We start from the raw sequence: 20,883 nt of genomic DNA, 5'->3' as shown, positions 1-20,883 counted from the left end.
GGCGGAAACGCAGCCCCAGCCCTACTCCTGCTATGGGGAAGGGGAGGCAAACAGGCTCTCCACAGCCAAGCAGGGGCACCACACCACCCATGCCACCCGCCACGAGCCTGGCGGGCCCGCCCCCTGGCTGCCAGAGCCAGGGCCCTGCCCTGCGTTTGCCCCTCATACCTGTATCCAGGGCCTGGGGGCCAGGGTAGGCCCTGGACACAGACCCAGATAAGATGCCTTGTGGACTTCCCTGGTGGCACAGTGTCTAAGACTCTGCGCTCCCAACGTAGGGCGCCTGGGTTCGATCCCTGGTCAGGGAACTAGATCCCACATGCATGCCGCAGCTAAGAGTTCGTGTACCACAACTAAGGAGCCTGCGAGCCCCACCTAAGACCCGGCGCAACCAAATAAAGAAAAATAAATTTAAAAGAAAAATAAAAGACCCTTTGAAAGGAGAAACTTGAACAAAACAATGTGGTGCTGGATGCCAGGTCTCAGGATGGAGGAGGGACATGGTTGGTGCTTCCTAGGTCACCCAGGAGCCCGTGGGGCTGGGCCCAGTGAGCCAGCAACGTGGGTATTTGGACTTTGTGGGGAAGAGGCTCTTTCTTTGATCCCAGGCTTTCGTGGAGGTGGGGAGAGCAGGAGGTTAGGATGTGGGTTCCTCAGACACATGAGCGCTTCCCAGGCAGGACTGAGCCTGCTGAGGGGACTGAGCTAAGACTCAGGCAAGGTGCTCCATCTCCACATTGTTGTGACAGTACTGCAAGGTCGCCCCTGTTCTCTCCACTTTACATGTTGTGAGGCTCAGAGGGGTGGGGTTGCCACCAGGGGCCACACAGCTCCTAAGTGATGGGTCAGGCCCACATCGGCTGGGCTGCAAATCCCAGGTGTCCTCAGTTCTGTCTCCCCTAAGAGGGGTGGGAGTGTAGGAGCCGCTCCTCCCAGCAGCCCAGCTGGCCCCGGTCACCAGCATCAGTGTCTCCACAAGGAGCGTCTGCAACTTTTGCAGCTGGGAGCTTGTGGCCCAGAGGAGTCACGCATATCTCTGGAGGTCACACAGGAGCAGAGTGGAGCCCAGACCGCTGGTCTCCGGGCCAAGCTGTACCTCCTGCACCTGTATCTGTTCTCCAAGGCACAGGGCCCTGAGCACTAACAGGGAAGAGCCCCACTGGCGTGAGCTATGCTCAGGGATGGACACCAAGTGGGCCTTGGGCTCCTCTGTGGCTCAGAGACCAAGCCCGGCAAACTTCTCCCATGGAGTCATCACAATCACAGCCGCATCCAGGACCTCAGAGAGCCAGCATGCTAAGAACACAACTTCCTTCCACAGAAAGACTTAAAGGGCAGTCGGAGGTACGTTTTACTGGCTGGTTAAGAGGCACTTAAGTGTCCCAATGGGCCATAGCAGCAGCACATTTATAATTCAGGAGGCTCAGGCTAACAGTCCTTTCCCTGCCGGAGGCTTTCTCTGCCTTCCTTATAGCCTCTCCCCACGGAGGGGCTGGGAGTGGGAGTCTTCTCCACACTTTCAGGACTGGAGGAAGGGCCTTGCTCAAGGTCACCCTGAGTCCAGGGACAGGGAAGGGAGGAGAGCCCAGGCCTCCCAGTTCCTATTAGAAGCTCCAAGGGGGGCAGCAGACTCTTTCCTGCCTGGGGCAGGAGGGCATCAGAGGCCATATTAGAGGCCCAGGACAGGCCCAAAGCAGGCTGGAGACCCTCACACTCATTTCTAGGCTGGCACCTGCCTCTCAGTAGACCACTGGGAGATGAGAGTGCCAAGAGGGCCAGGGCCCGAGGCCAGGAGGCAGTGAGAACAATGGGGCGCTTCAGCGAGCTGGGCCGGGGGCTCAGTGTACCAGCGAGAAACTGCCAAGAGCCGGAGGAAACCAAAGCAAAGGTCAGGAATGTTCCCAGGGCTTCTGGGCCAGCAGCCTGTACTGTGCCAAGGGAGGGGAGCGTGGGCAGGGAGAACAGTGGCTGCTGGAGCCTGAGGTTTGGGCAGGTCAGGAGAGAAAGTTCCTGGGCAGGAAGGGTGGGCGGCACCGCTTCCAGCTCTAGGAACCCGAGGTGGAAAGTCCCGGTCACTCCCTGCAGGCTAGCCCAGACCCGGTGCTCCCAGGGTACAGGCCTCCTGGAGCCTCTGCAGCCGTTCAGAGGGCACGCAACGAGCAGAACTTAGTTTACAGCGGGTGTTTCTCAGCCTTGCACTATTGACATTGCCAAATACACCTGGGGCGAATCCCCTCTCCTCCCAACACATGCCCCGTTGAGAACAACTGGTTTACAGAAATAACTTCTCTCTAGGTCTGAGCATGTTCCAGGAATTTCCATGGGGCCCAGGGCAAGGTGCGGGCTGCAGTCGCTGATCCTTGAAACAGTCTGTGCAGGTGGCCACCCTGCCCCCCGGCCCTAACCTCTGGGCCCAGCACTTTCACAGTCCCCTGTTTCTGTGTTGAGTGCACATCCTTTGCTTCCATCCTGATTTTCACATGTCCCTTTTACCATTTACTAGTCCCTCAGGGATGTACGGGTCTCTTCCGGGTCTCTGTTCCCACTGACTGGCTTGACAAATCTTGTGCCAACGTCCCACTGTTTTCCGGATTGATTTTATTTTTTTGGCCACACCCGCACAGCTTGTGGGATCTTAGTTCCCAGACCAGGGATTGAACCCGCACCCTCGGCATCTAACGCGCAGAGTCTTAACCGCTGGACCACCGGGGAATTCACGTCCCACTGTTTTCATTCCTTGGCATTAGAGTCAGTCAGTCGTAACAGTTAGATGAGGAACTCCTCATTCGTTGTCTTCCAAAATGTTCTTCCCCGTTCATCTGCATTTTCTCTTCCAGATAGAAATTATTTTATTTTTAAGTTTCGTTTTTATTAGTTATACACACACATAAGCAGGGCTTGGAAAACTCTGGCATGGTGGGTCAAATCTGGCTCCCCACCTGTTTTGTAAATAAAGTTTTATTAGAACGCAGCCATGCCCATTATTTACATCCTGTCAGTACTGGCTTTCCTGCTACAATGGCCAAATTGAGTAGATATAACAGTCTGTATGTCCTGGAAAGCCTATGCATCTTTTTTCCTCCCTACACACTTTTGGTTTTCCCTGAAATAAACAATTGTCTTTGTTTTAGTTTTTTTCCTTTTGCTTAGTTTTTTTTTTTCCTTTTGCTTAGTGTCTTTGTCACAGTTCAATTCCAAACTCTCAGCCAGTTGTCCACATCTGCTCTCCACCTTCATTCCTGTCAGGTGTTTGACCACCTGTGTCTTCTTGGAGATGCCTCTCTCAGAGCCTCCAGCCGTGCTCTAGGCTGGACCACTGCTCACTCACCCCCTGCCTGTCATTGTCCTGGGGTCTCCCTTTACCTCGTTTCTGTGCTGGAACTCTTGTTTCCTGATGCCATGATTTCCTGTTTCTTGGTGTTCTCTCTTGTTTTGGTGGAACATTTCTGGCACAGTGGTCCTCAATCCTGGGCTATGCCTTAGAATGACCCAGAGAGCGTTAAAATGCAGAAGACCAGGCCTTAATCCCAGAGAATCTCCTTTAACTGGCCTGGGGTGGGGCCTGTAGGCTCATATTTTTAAAGTGCCACAGGATGCTTCTGATGTGAAGGTTTGATGGCAAGATTGCAAACCACTGCTCTAGTAGCTCCCTGATGAGGGTCCTGGGGAGGGAAATGCTTTGAAATCAGTCTGGCTTGTTGAAAATGTCTTAATTTTGTGCTCCTTAAATTGATAATTAGGCTGGGTATAGGATTCTAAATTGGAAATAATTTTCCTTCAGTATTTTGAAGGTGATTCTCCACTATGTTTTAGTGTCTGGTACTGCTGTTGAGAGGTTCAGGGCTATTCTATTTACTGGTGTGTGTGTGTGTGTGTGTGTGTGTGTGTGTGGTGGGGAGGGGCTCGACTTTTTTCTCTGGAAAGTGTAGAATCATTCTCATTCCCAGAGTTCCAAAATTTCACAACGATGTGCTTTGCTGTGCGTTTATTTTTATTGTATTGTGGGTAACTAGTGGGCCCTTTGAATCTGAAATTCCATGTCCTTCTCTTCTGGACTATTCATTTGGTTGTTTTCATCAGTGATTCCCTCCCTCTGTTCTCTCTTTCTGGAACTCTTATTGTTTGGTTGTTGGATTCCCAACACTGGTCCTCTATTTTTCTGATATTTTCTGTCCTATTTTCCATCTCTGTTTGCTCTTCTTTTAGGGAAATTTCTTTAACTTTACCCTTTAACTTTTCTATTAAATTTCTTTTGCATTTCTACCATTATAGTTTTAATTTCCAAGGGTTCTTTTTTGTTCTCTCAGTGTCCTTCCCCCATTTTTAAAGTGGCTTCCTTTTCTTGTTCCTGGAATGCAGTAAGTTCTCTTATCAGTTTGGGAATATTAATGCAAATCTGGGGGGAAGTTCTTTTCTCCCTGCACAGTCTTGGTTTCCTTCAAGTTGATTTTCTTACATTTGCTCGTTTTGACCTCCCACTTTTGTAAGAGATTTTCCTCAGGGGCCATTCTTGGATGTCTGGCCGCTTAAGAGTAGAGAGGCTGGGAAGCTGATTGGAAGCTGGGTGGATGGGTGATCTGTTTTGTTATAGGATGCTCTGCTGGGCTAGTTCATTGGGGGGAACCCCTGGTGTCAGTGTCTTTAAGTCTTTCCCCTCAAGTGGGGTCAATTTTCTGAGAAGCTTTTTCAGTCTGCTGCCAAGAGGGTAAAGGCCAGCTGCCAGGCTTCTGGGAGCCAAGTGGGAAGGCAGGCTGCGTGGCCTCAGCACTCAAAATAGATAGAGTCACTCAATCCCCCTCAACTCACCCCACTGCCGTCCCCAGCAGTATCCGTGTGATGGTACCTGGTGGGCCCGGGGCAGAGATCAGCTCCAGAGAATTAAATCGCAGCCTGAGAGCCACTCAATCACCAAGGGCCCTGAACATCGCCTCCCAACATCTCACAAATGTGGTCCTTTCTCCTGAAATCCACCACCATGGTCCAGTCAGTCCACGCTGCCATTATCTCCCACCTAGACCCCTGACACCACCACCTACCCCTTGCCCCCTCCCATCCTTTCTGTACCCAGGAACCAGGGTGGCTCTTTCATGTCACCTCCCTGCTTAAGCTCCTCCACGGCTCCGCATGCCTCCAGGATGGAGCCCTGTCCTCAGGGGGCACTCAAGCCCTCCATGGTCTGGCTTCTCCTTACCCCCATCGCCTCTCCTTGGCAGCCCTTTCCACGCTCCCAGCCTCCGCAACTCAGTGGGGCCACATACCTCTGTCACAGCTCCCGGTGCTTCACCTCATTCCCTCCACGTAAGATGCAGCCTAATCATCCCCTCCTCCCCAAAGTCTCCCCAGGTCCTAGCACCTATCACACCATCTGAGATCACCCACTCTCCCTTGGGACCCTGAAGAGAAGGTCTGAGCCTCCACATTGGCACCGAGCCGGAACCCAGCACCCGCTCTCACCAGGTGCTACATCGAACTGAGCCATGGAGGTCATTACCACTTGCAGCGCTGGAGAGCTCTGCTCCGAGAGCTGACTGCGTGGGGAAGGGCCCTCTGACCTCTTGCTGAGTGCATCAGCTCTGCCACCAGATCTGTGAGCTGGGGCTCTGCCAGCAGTGAGCAGCCCTCCACCCTGGATGCGCGGCAGCACACGCTGGTGGAGGGCACAGGAGGCAGGGTGACCTCCCGGGTGTTCAGGATGCCGAGTGTGACCCCCACACACTCGTTACAACCTCAGTGTGGGTGGCCTTTTCCATAGAAGGAACTGCTCGGCCTGGCTGCCGTCCCCTACAACTGTTTGAAAGTCCATTTCCACAATGGCCATGATGGGGCACGACCAGAGCAGGCGCCCTCCCTGCAGCCGGGTCTCCGGTGAGGAAGGATGTGGGTGGTAATGGGAATGGGGCAGGCTGCCAGGGCCGCCAGAGCGGGCAGGACAGCAGTGTTCACCTGGCACTTGGGAAGAGCCAGGCATTTGATACTCCTTTGCCCACTTGGAGGAGAGTATTATGATCTCCATCGTGTAGATGGGAAACGAAAACTCCCTAAGTGCCTCACTCGAGGTCACACAACCAGAAAATGTGAAGGATTCGAACCCAGGACTCTCCAGCCCCAGCAGCGCCATGCTGCCTCCCTGGCACCAGGAGAAACAGAGATCCCTTCCTGACTCTGGTGGTAACTCTGTGATTGTGGCGGGGGGGGCTCCTGAGCCTCTCTGTGCTGACCCGGGAGTGAGGGGCGCTTCCTGGAAGGCCATGGAGCAGGTGCCCTTGCAGGCGGGGTCTGTGGAGCTTTTGCTCTGGAGCAGAGGAATGAATAATGCAGAACACTCCCTTCTCAGGCTAATGGATTCCAGAATCCCCCAGACTGGGTAGGGCTGAGAGGCAGGGGCAGTGGAGGGGGTGGGGCGCTCGGCACTGGCTCCCTGCTGACCTCTAGAAGTGGGGGGCCTGGGTGTGGCTCAGCAGCCCTCTCTTCTGGCTTTTTTCCAGTAACTGGTGTCCCTACCAGAAGTCCAGGCTGGTCACCTTCGTAGCTGCTTGCAAAACAGAGAAATTCCTCGTCCACTCACAGCAGCCATGTCCACATGGGGCTCCGGACTGCCAGAAAGTGAAAGTCATGTGAGTCGGGGTGCAGCAGGGTGGGCTATTCGTCCAGGCCCTGTGCCGGCTCACCCTAGAGTCGCTGAGCCAGCCGTCTTCCCGCAGGTACCGCGTGGCCCACAAGCCGGTGTACCAGGTCAAGCAGAAGGTGCTGGCCTCCGTGGCGTGGAGGTGCTGCCCGGGCTTTGTGGGACCTGACTGCCAGCACCACGGTAGGGTTCCCTGTAATCCCCCTTCCCCCTTGACCTCTGACCCCAGACGTCATGCAGCCCCTCTGACCTCTGGTGTCAACATCTGATGCTTCTCTGCAGACCCCAGGGCGATTCCTGAGCCTGAAGATCCAGGTGATAGCCTCCAGGAGCCTTGGGATGGGCCAGTTGACTTTGAACCTGGTATGCTGCTTTCCTGGAAGGAACAGGACGGACAGGCGGGAAGAAAGAACCCATGTGCCCAGGGCTCTTCTCCTCTGATAGGGTAGTGCCATTTCAGGGAAGCTATGTCCCCAGAATCAGCAGGGGTCCCTCTGTGGCCCTGTGTCACCCTGCCCCCACACCAAGGCAGCCAGGTTCCAGGGCCCTCAGTGACTTGCCTGATGGCCAAGCACACGCACCCTTTCCCTTGACCCCACTTTCTGGGAAGGACAGCTTCATCCGGCACCCTCCTTGCCCCCTGAACTGCATAAGCTCCCATGTCCTGGGAGAAGCCTCCCCACAGTCCCCCTAACCAGGGCCAGGAAGTCATGCTGTCCCTGGTGATGATCAGCACAGCAGAACCACCAAGTGACACCACTGGTGAGGCTTTCAAGGCTGGGCCATAGTTGGGATGGGGAATAAGTTTCATCATGAGGTGAACTCCTATCCATTGACAAGGGCTGACTAGAATGATGTCGAGAAGCCGTGCCCCTGCGACTGAGGAGGAAAGTGTGCCACGGTGGATAAGTCATGTCTGCTGTGGGTTTGGGGGCAGGGTGAGGGCTCACTTGCCATGCATTTGCCCTTCTGGAGTTCAAGGCTTCTAAGCTCCTGCTCAGAGGACATCAGGACACAGCTCCCTGTTTCAATCCCCAAATTTCCTCTCTGCACCTCATGTTCTGCCCAGGCCTGGGAAGTTAGACACTTATGTCTCATGTGTATTCAGGCCACCGGGATGCAGACATCAGCGACATGGTGGAGCAGCAGGAACGCCGGCTGGGAGATCTCCAGAACGACATTCACCAGGTGGCAGACAGCCTCCCAGGCCTATGGAAGGCCCTGGCAAGCAACCTCACAGTGGCAATAACTGAGGCAAATCAGACAGAGCTTGGTGAGTAGCAGGTTCCATGGGCTGAGGAAGAGCCCAGTCACATCCTAGGGGATGAGTGGGAGGGCAAGCAGGAAGGCCCATACCTCAGAGCCCCCCCCCACCCCGCCTCCTCAGTCGCCCCCTGGGGAGGCTGTCTGCTCCCGAAGGGCTTGTGTAAACACGTGCATCTGTTGTAGAGTTTCCCGGCAGATCCTTGGAGCAAGTGCTACTGCCCCACATCAACACCTTCCTGCAAGGACATCTCAGCCCCATGTGGAGAAGCTTCAACCAAAGCCTGCACAGCCTCTCCCAGGCCATAAGAAACTTATCTCTTGATGTGGAGGCCAACCGACAGGCCCTCAAGAGGGTCCAGGAGAGCTCTGTGGCCAGAGCTGACTTCCAGGATCTTGGTGCCAAATTTGAGACCAAGGTCCAGGAGAACACCCAGAGGGTGGGCCAGCTACGGCAGGATGTGGAGGGCCATCTGCATGCCCAGCACCTATCCCTGCACCAGTCCCTCTTGGAGGTCCAGGCCGATGTGAACACCAAGCTGAAGAAGCTCCTTAAGGCCCAGGAGTCCCTGGGGGTCAATGGCAGCCTGGTCCTGGTGGCAGCAGGGGCAGCAGCAAGGCCGGAACCAGAGAGTCTGCAGGCCAGGCTGGGTCAGCTGCAGAGGAACCTCTCTGCACTGCATGTGACCACTGCCCACAGGGAAGAGGAGTTACAGAGCACCCTCGCAGACATGAAGGCCACCCTCGCCCAGCACGTGGATGAGATCAAGGAGCTGTATTTGGAATCCGATGACACCTACGAACAGATCAGCAAGGTAGAGCGGCAGGTGCAGGAGCTTCAGGTGAACCACACAGCTCTGCGCGAGCTGCGGGTGATCCTGATGGAGAAGTCACTGATCATGGAGGAGAACAAGGAGGACATGGAGCGGCAGCTCCTGGAGCTCAACCTCACCCTCCAGCACCTGCAGGGCGGCCACGCGGACCTCATCAAGTACGTCAAGGACTGCAACTGCCAGAAACTCTACTTTGACCTGGATGTCATCCGGGAGGGCCAGCGGGACACCACGCGTGCCCTGGAAGAGACCCAGGTGAGCCTGGACGAGCGGCGCCAGCGGGACGGCTCCTCCCTGCAGGCCCTGAGCGGCACGGTGGCTGCCCTGTCGCTGGCGGTGGATGCGCACCAGGCGGCGGCCGAGCGGGCGCGGGCCGACGCGGCACGGCTCCGGAGTCAGCTGCGCACGCTGGGCAGCGAGGTGAGCGCGCTGCGGGCCGCCGAGGCCGAGATGCGACGCGAGATCCGCCGGCTGCACGGATCCTTCGCGGCCCTGCTGGAGGACGCGCTGCGGCATGAGGCCGTGCTGGCCGCCCTCTTCGGGGAGGAAGTGATGGAAGACATGTCCGAGGAGGCGCCCAGCCCGCTGCCCCTGCGCTACGAGCAGATCCGCACCGCCCTGCTGGACGCGGCCAGCGGGCTGCAGGAGCAGGCCCTCGGCTGGGACGCGCTGGCCGCCCGGGTGACAGCCCTGGAACGGGCCTCGGGGACCAGTGGGCAGGCCGAGAGCCTGGAGCCCAATCGGGACGCGTCGCCAGCGGCGGCCGGCGGGCCGGATCTGGCTGGGCTAGCGCAGGAGCTCCAGCGCCTGAGCTCCCACATGGAAAGCGTGGGCCAGTGCTGCGAGGCTTCCTGGGCCTCCTCCTTCAACAGCTCCCTCGAGGGCCTTCGCGGGGAGCTCTCCACCACTGAGCACGGCTTGCAGCGGCACCAGCGCCTCTTCCACAGCCTCTTTGGGAACTTTCAAGAACTCTTGGTAGCCAACGTCAGCCTGGACCTGGGGAAGCTGCAGGCCATACTGAGCAGGAAAGGGAAGAAGCAGCAGAAAGGTCTGGAAGCTCCCAGGAGGAGGGAACAGAAGCAAGTGGAGTCTTTGGAGGATGCACATGTCAAAGGGCCGGTCCTCTGGGACGCAGGTGAGTTGTCCAGCCTGGGAAGGAGGCTGGGGGAGTCTAAGACTGTGCTCTCTGCCGACAGCGCTTCTGCCTCAGAGGGGGCCGGGGTGAAAGAGAGCAGGATGGCCATCAGTCACCACTACTCAGGACTGGCTTTGCCCTTAACCCACCTTCTATTTAGGACTAGGGAGGGGCCCCTTAAGCCACCTGGAGTATTAGGAGGTAGAAGTCACATGACTGAACTGTCAGTGAGCAGGCAGAGCCCCAGCACGGAGATGCTTGAGGCTCATATATACACCAGTGGTTGCCTGCCACTCTTAACTGTAGAGCAGGGAGGGGGGATGCCTCTCCCTCCTCCATAACAACACCCTCAAATCTCTCCAGCTCAGCTCTTCGCCCGACCCCGCTTCACCCCCCATGTTTCTTTAAGCTTTCCCCTGTATACAAGTGAGTGTGTGGATAGGGGCTGGTGCCCTCTGCCATGGGCAGCACCCCACAAGAGGTGAATACAGGGGAAAGCCATGGGCCCCAAAAGGAGCTCGTTCTGCTAACACAGTGGACCCATGCTGCTGCTCTGAGCCAGGTCCCCCACAATGCCTTTCTTGGGCTTTGCCATGTTGAATTATCACAACAGCTCAATGACGCATTATCACTGCTGCCATCTTACCTGAAACAGGGTTAGTCAGGCAACTGTCCTGCTCACACATCTAGTAAGCGGCACAGAGGAACCCAGTCTGGCTGTCTCTAGGGAGCTGGCTCTTCGCCTGTGAAAGGCCCTTGACTGGCCTCTGCAGGGCCCTGGGAAGCTGCCCCTGAGGCTGAAGGGATGAGCAGCTAGCCTTCCCAGCCCCTCCCTGAGTATGGCCCTGAAAAGTGGACCCCTACACTCTGTGCCTCAAGTGACTCTACCCTGCCAGAGAGGCTGGCCTTGGAGCTACGGCCGCCTTCTCACCCAGACCCGGGGCTAAAGTACAAGGCCGCCATCTGGGCCGTCTATATCCTCGTGTAGCCTGGCACGTGGGCAGTCCGAGGCCTTGCTGAGGATCCCACCGCAAGCCTGCCCTGCTCCCACTCACTCCTCACTATGGCCCTGCAGGCCAGTGTCTCCCTGGGAGCAGTGGACATAGCACAGGCTCTAGCACCACTTACGTGTCTCAATTTCTTCCTCTGTAAAATGGAGAACCACTACCTTCATCAAAGGGTTGTCAGGAAGACTAGCAGATACATTTACCAAAAACCTAGCACGAGGCTTAACATTTAGTAGAAACCAGTCAATGTTTTCCCATTTCTCCAGCATTTTCAGGGCTGAGGCTGTATCTACCTACACTCTTACATCTTTTTCTCCCTTGTGAGTGGTGCAAGGCCTCAACTGCCTGATAGTGTAGGTATCTGGATTTATCACTGCAATATTTTGTTACTTAAAAAAATTTTTTTCCTTAAAAGTAAAAATCCCCCCTTATCTGTCTTATGGGAAGGCCAAAGGGCTTGACTCCGCGCCCTGCAGGGAAGACCACTCTCAGTCCGCCTGCTGGCAAATCAGTGAAGCACAACCCTTCCACCAAGGAGCACGTCGGGCCCCTGGCTGGCCGTGGCGCTCCACAGAGGGCACGCTAGGCCGGCCTTGCTTCGGCGGGGTGAGCGCGCCACCTCCTGGGTGCTGGGGTAACTGCAGAGCCAGTCTTTCTCACACAGATGGGAATCCCAGCTATTCGGAACTAATTCTCAGAAAATCTTCCAGAACTAGAGAAAAGCAAAATTTTGTCATTCACAAGGATGCTGTTGGACCGGGAGCCAAAGAGCGGGGGCTCTAGCTCTGGGACCGAGGTCACTCACTGCTATGCAAATTGCTCCTCTTTTAGGCCTTGGTTTCATCCCGAGACGTGGGGAGCTTGGTCTCAACAGAGAGGGGTGTGTGTGGGGGGGGCACAGAGAGCCCACAGCTTCAGGGAGCAACAAGGGAGCACGTGAGGAACATGACCTCATCAGTGCCGAGGCCAGGGTCGTGGCCGGAGCCCAGCAGGACTCAGCCTTCCCATCCCATCTCCTGGCCAGGCAGCCCGGCTGGCTCCTTCCTCTACACTGAGCGTCTTCTCTCGCTCCAGGCCTGTGCGTGGGCCTGGCGGGCTGCTCGCCTGTGTTCTCTGTTTCATCCTCCTTAGATTGGCTAAAGTGCTTCAAGTGGGAAGAGTACCAGGGGTCAGGAGATCCACAGCTCCCAGCTTGGTCATGTGTGTCGTCTGGGGCAAGCTTTCCCTTTCTGGGCCTGTTTCTCCCTCTGTAATCCCAGGGCTCTGAGCAACATTTTGAAAACATTAAAATGACCAGCTTGAAAAGACTTTTCTTCCCTGGTCCCACCTGCGTTTTCCTTCTCTCTCTAGGGTCCTGTGCTAAACATCCAGTAGGAGCTACCCTTCATTCCTTAATTATCTCACCAGGGTTAGCATTACTACTTTGCAGATAGGTAATATTTTCTCTCCCCTGGTATCTCAAGATCCCTAGCAGGTGGCAGGAATCTGGGAGTCAGAGACCTGGGTTCCAGTCCCAGCCTGCCACTGATAAGCCATCTAGCCTTGGATGCAAGTTAACCATGCAAGACTCAAAGTCTCCTCAATCAGGGTACTTATCTCTCAAGGATGTTGGAAAGAAGGATCAAACAAGAAAGTGCTTTGTTAAAATGTACACCAGTAGAGACAAGAGACTTGTATTTTCCTTTCTCTCAACTAGTGAAATACTGAGAATTGGCCAGTTAGCTCCCAAGATACATTGCTATTAGGAATATCTGGGTTATCTAGAAATGGGACCTATTTCTAATGTTAAGAAGGCGAGGAAGGCAGGTATAATTTTCCACCTGAGGGAGTGAGGGGCTGAGCCACTAACACTTTCCTCCTGCATTCCAGGCTCCCCTGTGGCCTTCTACGCCAGCTTTTCAGAAGGGACAGATGCTCTGCAGACAGTGAAGTTCAACACTACTTACATCAACATTGGCAGCAGCTACTTCCCTGAACATGGCTATTTTCGAGCCTCTGAGCGTGGGGTCTATCTATTTGCAGTGAGCATTGAATTCGGCCCAGGGCCAGGCACCGGGCAGTTGGTTTTTGGAGGTCACCGTCGGACCCCTGTCTATACCACCAAGGAGCAGAGGGGTGGGAGCCCAGCAACGACCTTTGCCATGGCTGAGCTGCAAAAGGGTGAGAGAGTATGGTTTGAGCTAACCCAGGGATCAATAATGAAGAGAAGCCCTCCAGGCACTGCATTCGGGGGCTTCCTGATATTCAAGACCTGAGTACAAGGCACAGCTCTGACCAGACGTTGTGGACTTATCCAGCTCACCTTGGCCTGGGGCTCAGGCCAGGGTTGGTCTGGAGACCATGCAGTTGGTCTAGCTCTTCCCTGGAAACCTTCTGCAAAGACAACGTGGTATTTGTGACCTCCCTCTAGACGCACTGGGTCTGGCTGTTTCTTAACGATGAGAAGGACTGGAATGCTTCTCTCCGGGCAAGACTTGGTCCGGGGACATGTGAACCTTGGGTTGGCGTGCCTTCCGAGGCGGCATGGCTTGGATTCCAGCTCTTGGCCGTACCCTGTGTTCTATAGCTTCTTTGGTGTTTTGCTCCTCCTGTGGTTGGAAACTTCCATATAACACTTTAAACCTTTCTCCTGCTTCCTCTTCTCCTTCATCTTATGCTAGAAAATCATTCTTTCCTAGAAAGAATATGTTTAAATGGAAGTGACATTTTGGCCAATACTGGAAGCCAGTCTCCACGCACTGCAGGGCAGTAGGAGAAAACCAACCTGTTTTGGTATCTGTCAGTCAACAATGGAGACAAAGACCTGGTTGAGCTAACCAAGCGAAACAAACTTAGTATCTTTTCCTTAGTTTCAGTCCTTCCTTGAATTTATCTGTAACTTTAATTTGACTTCTTTTTCTCCTTGCCTCATGCTGGGTAAAGGCCAAGACATGCCAAACACGAACTAAAATGTGTATAGCCTTCACCTTTTTTGCTTCCTCCAATAGCTTATGACCACCCTAGTTCTTATTAGCATTTCTAACCAGGAAGGGAGCTGAGGGAAGAGAAGGAAGACTAAAAATCTCCCTCAACAATTATCAACTTTGGAATAAAGTGAAGTCCTTCAGATCTCTGCCTGGTTTGCAGAGCAAACCAGGATGGCGAGCAAAAGGACTTGGTAAAGTAGGTAGAAATTTGGGACAAAATCAAACTATTTGGTATGTGATTTTCATTACTCCAGGCCATATGTGACTTCACAATTCCAGTTAATCCTACATAAAACACTAGAGGCTTCCACAGTATCCACAAGAATACTGGATTGGACAGTACCAATATATGGTTTTCAAAAACTTACAGGTCCTGACGCAAACAGGCTTGAGAAAGCAGTCATCTACTTGTCAGGAAACATTTTTATTTTGGTAGTAGGTATTCAGTATTTGTTGAATATACCTCTCTCCATACGAAAATCAGATTGGTCTGGGTGACGAAAAAGGACAGAGTTGGTTGTCAGGGTTCCCAGCCCTTCTCATTGTTTCCCTGGGCTCATGGATTCAAAGAATTGTCCCTTAGAATTTATTTACCACTAAGCTCGGTGTGCTTGAGGTGCTAAAATATTCGTGTTAAAAGGAACAACATGCCAGGCCACTCTGCTACTGATGGTTGACCTTGGGGTAAATCACGACCTCTCTTGAACGTCTCCATCTGTAGTATGAGGTGGTTAGTCTAACAGCTCTAAGTATCCTGGTATTTTATTTTCTTGACCACAGGTTTGGCTCTTGCCTACCTGCCCTTCCCTCTGGCCAGGGCCTCCTGCCCGGTACAGCTCAGCTACAAGACCAATCCTGACCCAAGGCGTGATGTATCTGGGCCACTCCTGACCAAAGGTTGGAAAGCCAGTACCAGGTCACCCTTGCTGCTAGAAAGACAACGCTGTGTCTTCTTTCTGCTCAGTCCTGCTATTACTGGTCAGGCTGTGCTGATGACTAAATGGAAACATGCGGGTAAATATAGTCTTAGCATTTAAGACTTTCATCTGGAATTTACTGCATATAATAAGCAGAGTGAACTCATCTCCTCTATAAGGGGCACATGTCTTGCAACCCTCATATGGCTAGTGCTATTCAATAGGGAGGTTATAAATGAAAGTGCTAACTGGTAAACTGGCCAGCAGCATGGATAAGTCACTCCAGAATTTTCCGGGCTGAGAACTAGAGAGACAACGGTTCTTTTAAATAGGGTGATTTCACTGCAAATTTTACAAAACCTTAATATCAAGTTTAAGTGTAAATTTTGTTTAAACACTTCAATAACTAGGACCCCAGATTAACAAGAATTCTGACGTTCATTTGATAGATTTCTTATCTCCATTAATATCTCTGGGTGGAGAATCTGTTTGAGTGCGCCGTTACCCAGGCGTCCAGAACAAGACAATGACTAAGCACAGAGTGGTATCAGACTTTCCCAAACCCAATGGAAAAAAAATACACACAAAAATACTCCAAAATATCATTGAAAAACAACAAAGAGTACCATAAGCAGGTCAGGAAATTTTAGTAATTCCTGGAAAATAGGAAGTAGAAGGGAACAAGCAGAAAATGAAACAGCAATAGGAAATCATAACTCAAAACATTTGAGAGATGGGAGTGATTTCAGGGGAGCTCAAACTCAAACTCAGCCCCTAACACACGTGGAGGGGTCCGTGGAGGAGAGGCAGTCAAGGCAGTGGGCAGTCAGTCCCAGCTGCCCCTTGTCTGAGCTAAGCAGCAGGTAGCAGTGGCCTCTGTTTTGAGCTAGAGCGGTGCCCGTCAATCCCGAGCTCTCAGTTACAGGGCACCTACTGACACTTGGAGGTAAGAACCTCCCACACCCAGAAGACACATGTAACCTTATCACAATCAAGACTCCCAGGAGTGAATGTAGAGCTGTGCCTCCACAAACTAGTACATGTCAAAATAACTCCTTATTTCAGAAACACCGTGAAGAGGATATATGGTTAAAAAATGCTTCTCAAAACTCCCCTTTCCTCTCATACTCTGAAGCTCCTCTGGTCTCCCATGATGTTTCTCTCGAAAACATCACAAACTCCTCTCCCAGCTCTAGCCTAAGCACCATTCCTCTATCCTCCTTCATCAAGGAAGTTCCCCCAAACCTAGCCCAACAATGACAAAACTCTTTTCTGGGGAAGGGGAAAGGTACACAAGCAGAGTGAGGAAAGCCTGAATCCTCTCGAGTAGGTAAGAAGAGAGCAAAGGATTACTTATTTTTGCTCTAACAGCTAGTCCCATCACTCCTTGATAAAAACAGGAAGCTGAGGAACACAGAATTGGGGTGAGCAGGGGTTGACGAATACACAGATGAGCAACTACTCCAAACTGCTAAACATCTGTGGAAAACTAGTCTCATGGACAAGAGGTTCCAAACTGAACAAACTGAAAACTTTGGAATATATAAATCTCTAGAAAAAATACAGGAAACTGGAAATGTAAATTGATTATTTGCCACCCAGATCCTGGTTTCCAAATATCATCCTCCCTAAAAGGAACCAAAGTGCCTTGGAGAAACGGCTGACTCAATGGCAGGGGCAAGGAAAGTACCAGATGAGCTTGCAACATCTTCATGTGCCCCAAAGTAAGAAGTGCTCAAAAATGATGGGCACGTGTCAAAAGGACTCAGGCGCCACCTTGATGAACTCCCAGTAGCCAAGTCTAGGTCAATTTGAGCCTCACAACAAAAAATGACCTAATTGACTATAACTTATTGAATAAGAGTCCATACTGATAATAAAAAATAAACGAGAACAGAAGACTTATTCCTTATAGCAGAATGCCAATTAATAAATGTAAATGTAATAACGGAATCAGAAAATCACCACTTTGTAACCACTGATTCAGGTAGAAGTTATCAATGGATGCTAAAACAGTCTCAAAGTATCTCTGGTAACATACTCATTACAAAGGGAAAACAGTAACTTCACAGTAGGGAAACTAGGTGAGTATCACCTTAAACAAACAATCGACAATGACACCATCAGTAATGAGACACACTGCCGCTGTGGCATCCTGGTGGGATGCCCTGAGGACACAAACATCATGTCCCCAAAATCACTGGCCTTTACTCTAGAAAATGTTGGTACTGAAAGAGACAAAGCTGGAGAACTGTTTCAGATTAAAGGAGAATAGGGAGACAGGACACCTAAATGCAATGCGAGATTCTAGGCAGACTCTGGACCAGGAAAATGTGCTCAAGGACTTTACTGGAACAACTAGCAAAACTTGAATAAGGTCTTCAGACTATGGTATTGCTGATAATTGTTATGGTATATTAACTTTCCTGATTTTGAAAATTGTACATAATTGGTTATATTAACTACCTGAAGTATTCAGGGATAAAGAGGCCTGAGCTCTGTAATTTACTCCAACTAGTTCAGAAAAAAGTATGTGTATGTATGTGTTTGTACACAGACATTCCAAGATAAGCCTTTGTAATTCTTGAATACACACAGAATGGCAAAGCAATTGTGACAAAATGTAAGTTTATGAATCTGGATGAAGGGTAAACGGCATTCTTTATACTATTTTTGCAACTTTTCTGGAAGTTTGAAGTTTTTTCAAAATACAAATAAAGTTAAAATAAAATCTGGTTGTTGAAATAAAAACACTCACTAGGTGGGCTGAAAAGCACAAGGCAGGATGAAACAAACATATGAAAGACAATGTTAAGAAATATGGAAGCAACATCCACTGGACCTAATATTTGTCTAATAGCAGTTCTAGAAAGAGGAAAGTAAAAAGGGAAGGGAAGAGAGTAGAGAAGTGATGGAAGAAAAGTTCCCAGATCTAAGGAAAGATTAAAAGGACCCAATTAGTACTAAGTAACAGAATGAATGTATCTAGACATGGCAAAACTTCAAAACATCAAAAACAAAATTTAAATTCTATGTTTCTTGAATTTAAAAAATAAGTTAAACTAAAAAGGACTGAATTAGCCACATATCAGACTTCTTACTGGCCACAGGGATGCTGGAAGATCACCGAGTAGAATCTTCAGTTAGATTCTCTCTTCAACCTAACTACTAGCCAAGTATGAAGACAGAATCAAATAATAAAAATTACTTTTAAAGTGCTCAATTGAAATGCTTTTCCCAACAGCGCTGTTTTTTTTTTTTTTTTTTTTTGCCAGAGCCTTTCCATTCTTTCTTTTAGTGTTTTTCAACACTTATTTGGACTTTAGTCATACAGGAGAGCAACACAGAACAGAGCAGCAGCTGTGCTTCAACCTGATTCTAAAGTTGCTTTCAAAAAAGATTCCTCCCCTAAAAAAAACGCCCAAGTTCTGTCTTTGTCTAGCTTAAAAATACTTTCAATATAAGAATTTCACATTGACTTCTAAACAATGGTAACATTTCAGGTTCCCTGGATAAAACCTAGGCCATGACATTTTTCACAGAACTAGAACAAAAAATTTCACAACTCGTATGGAAACACAAAAGACCCCGAATAGCCAAAGCAATCTTGAGAAAGAAAAACGGAGCTGGAGGAATCAGGCTCCCAGACTTCAGACTATACTACAAAGCTACAGTAATCAAGACAGTATGGTACTAGCACAAAAATAGAAATATAGATCAAGGGAACAGGATAGAAAGCCCAGAGATAAACCCACGCACATATGTCACCTTATCTTTGATAAAGGAGGCAAGAATATACAATGGAGAAAAGACAGCCTCTTCAATAAGTGGTGCTGAGAAAACTGGACAGCTACATGTTAAAGAATGAAATTAGAACACTCCCTAACACCACACACAAAAATAAACTCAAAATGGATTAAAGACCTAAATGTAAGGCCAGACACTATAAAACTCTTAGAGGAAAACATAGGCAGAACACTCTATGACATAAATCACAGCAAGATCCTTTTTGACCCATTTCCTAGAGAAATGGAAATAAAAACAAAAATAAATGGGACCTAATGAAACTTAAAACCTTTTGCAAAGCAAAGGAAACCATAACCAAGACAAAAAGACAACCCTCAGAACGGGAGAAAATATTTGCAAACGAAGCAACTGACAAAGGATTAATCTCCAAAACACACAAGCAGCTCATGCAGCTCAACATCAAAAAAACAAAAAACAAAAAACAACCCAATCCAAAAATGGGCAGAAGACCTAAATAGACATTTCTCCAAAGACGATATACAGACTGCCAAAAAACACATGAAAGAATGCTCAACATCACTAATTAGAGAAATGAAAATCAAAACTACAATGAGGTATCACCTCATACCGGTCAGAATGGCCATCATCAAAAAATCTACAAACAATTAATGCTGGAGATGGTGTGGAGAAAAGGGAACCCTCTTGCACTGTTGGTGGGAATGTGAATTGGTACAGCCACTATGGAGAACAGTATGAAGGTTCCTTAAAAAACTAAAAATAGAACTACCATATGACCCAGCAATCCCACTACTGGGTGTATACTCTGAGAAAACCATAATTCAAAATGAGTCATGTACCACAATGTTCATTGCAGCTCTATTTACAATAGCCAGGACATGGAAGCAACCTAAGTTCCATCAACAGATGAATGGATAAAGAAGATGTGGCACATATATACAATGGAGTGTTACACAGCCATAAAAAAAAGAACGAAATTGACTTATTTGTAGTGAGGTGGATGGACCTAGAGTCTGTCATACAGAGTGAAGTCAGAAAGAGAAAAACAAATACCGTATGCTAACACATATATATGGAATCTAAAAAAAAAAAAAAGGTTCTGAAAAACCTAGGGGCAGGACAGGAATAAAGATGCAGACATAGAGAATGGACTTTAGGACACGGGGAGAGGGGTAAGCTGGGACGAAGTGAGAGAGTAGCATGGACATATATACACTACCAAATGTAAAATTGCTAGCTAGTGGGAAGCAGATGCATAGCACTGGGAAATCAGCTCGGTGCTCTGTGACCACCTAGAGGGGTGGGATAGGGAGGATGGGAGGGCGACGCAAGAGGGAGGGGATATGGGGATATTTGTATACGTAGAGCTGATTCACTTTGTTATACATCAGCAACTAACACAACAATGTAAAGCAATTATACTCCAATAAAGATGTTTAAAAAAAAAATCTAGGCCATGAGTAGTGAGGTGGGTGCAGGGAGCACTGGGGTATCTGGAATCACTCTGAATTTCATTCTGAGCAAGTAACTGGACAAAGACCAGAAAGATAAAGTTCAGAGGAGTAACAGGTAGGTCACATATACTGCATCTAAAAAAGAGAACAATTCAGCAACAATTCAATAACCTTTCAGCCCTAGTCTCTGCTTCTATCTGAAATATTTTTTCATGTACCTTTGCACGTGAACTAAGTTTCCTTTTACTGATTCCCAGCTTCAGGGTGACTTGCCCATTTGCTCTTACCCTGAGCTCACAGTGTTTAACTCCCCATGACTAGAACAGTGCCACTGCCATTAGGTGGCCTCTGCCTACACTCCTGGCAAGTCACCTGCAGTTGACTGTGTCCACTTAGGCTGTACTGCTCCAGGGCTGAAGCCAGGCTTTCTTAGGAATATGCATCCAACTGAAGTATGAAGTGCAAGAAATGGTCCATGCATTAGCAACAGGCAGATAAACATTTCTCCAAGAGAATGAAGACTTAATGACTGAATTAGCAGCTGCTTAAAATTACCTACAAGGATTAGACTATTCTGGAAGAACAGTATCTCATTTCTTAATGTCTACTCTATTAATGCTACTAATAATGTTAAAGAAACCTTGGAAATAGTCACTCTTCCAACTAAACAGGGAGAGTAACATTATGCTGAGAAGGAAGAATTAATATATTTACCCAGTTTTTGAGTCAGCTTTTTATAGATGGAAAAAAAGCTAGGAAGTATTTGATAGGCCCAAGAAATCCCTGAGTCTTCTTTAACAAGCTGCACAAGAGTACATGCTATTGTTTCAAGAAACTGTCTTACAGTGACACTAAATGCGGATTCCAGTAAGGAATCTATAATAGGCTATCTCCAAACTTTTTTTTTGGCGGGGGGCG

General features: G+C 49.9%; 1 protein-coding gene across 2 annotated transcripts in view; it reads left to right on the top strand.

Moving 5' to 3' along the window:
- MMRN2 (multimerin 2) overlaps positions 1 to 20,883 on the top strand; it is a 23,114-nt gene extending 2,231 nt beyond the window's left edge. Inside the window, exons 2-7 of one of the 2 annotated variants that reach the window (XM_022562468.3) lie at positions 6,486 to 6,614; positions 6,702 to 6,808; positions 6,908 to 6,988; positions 7,734 to 7,898; positions 8,075 to 9,856; positions 12,733 to 20,883. In XM_022562468.3, coding sequence (XP_022418176.2) covers positions 6,486 to 6,614; positions 6,702 to 6,808; positions 6,908 to 6,988; positions 7,734 to 7,898; positions 8,075 to 9,856; positions 12,733 to 13,118 — 2,650 coding nt within the window. In that variant the 3' untranslated portion in view covers positions 13,119 to 20,883. The remainder of the gene's footprint in view (positions 1 to 6,485; positions 6,615 to 6,701; positions 6,809 to 6,907; positions 6,989 to 7,733; positions 7,899 to 8,074; positions 9,857 to 12,732) is intronic. The other variant, XM_022562469.3, reaches the window with a different exon arrangement.

Source organism: Delphinapterus leucas, chromosome 16 (assembly GCF_059928025.1).
Source record: "Delphinapterus leucas isolate spDelLeu-1000000601 "Yukka" chromosome 16, BTC_Dleu_Yukka2, whole genome shotgun sequence".
NCBI lineage: Eukaryota > Metazoa > Chordata > Mammalia > Artiodactyla > Monodontidae > Delphinapterus > Delphinapterus leucas.
The sequence above is the reverse complement of the archived record's forward strand: the minus strand, read 5'-3'. Positions and strand labels throughout refer to the sequence as shown.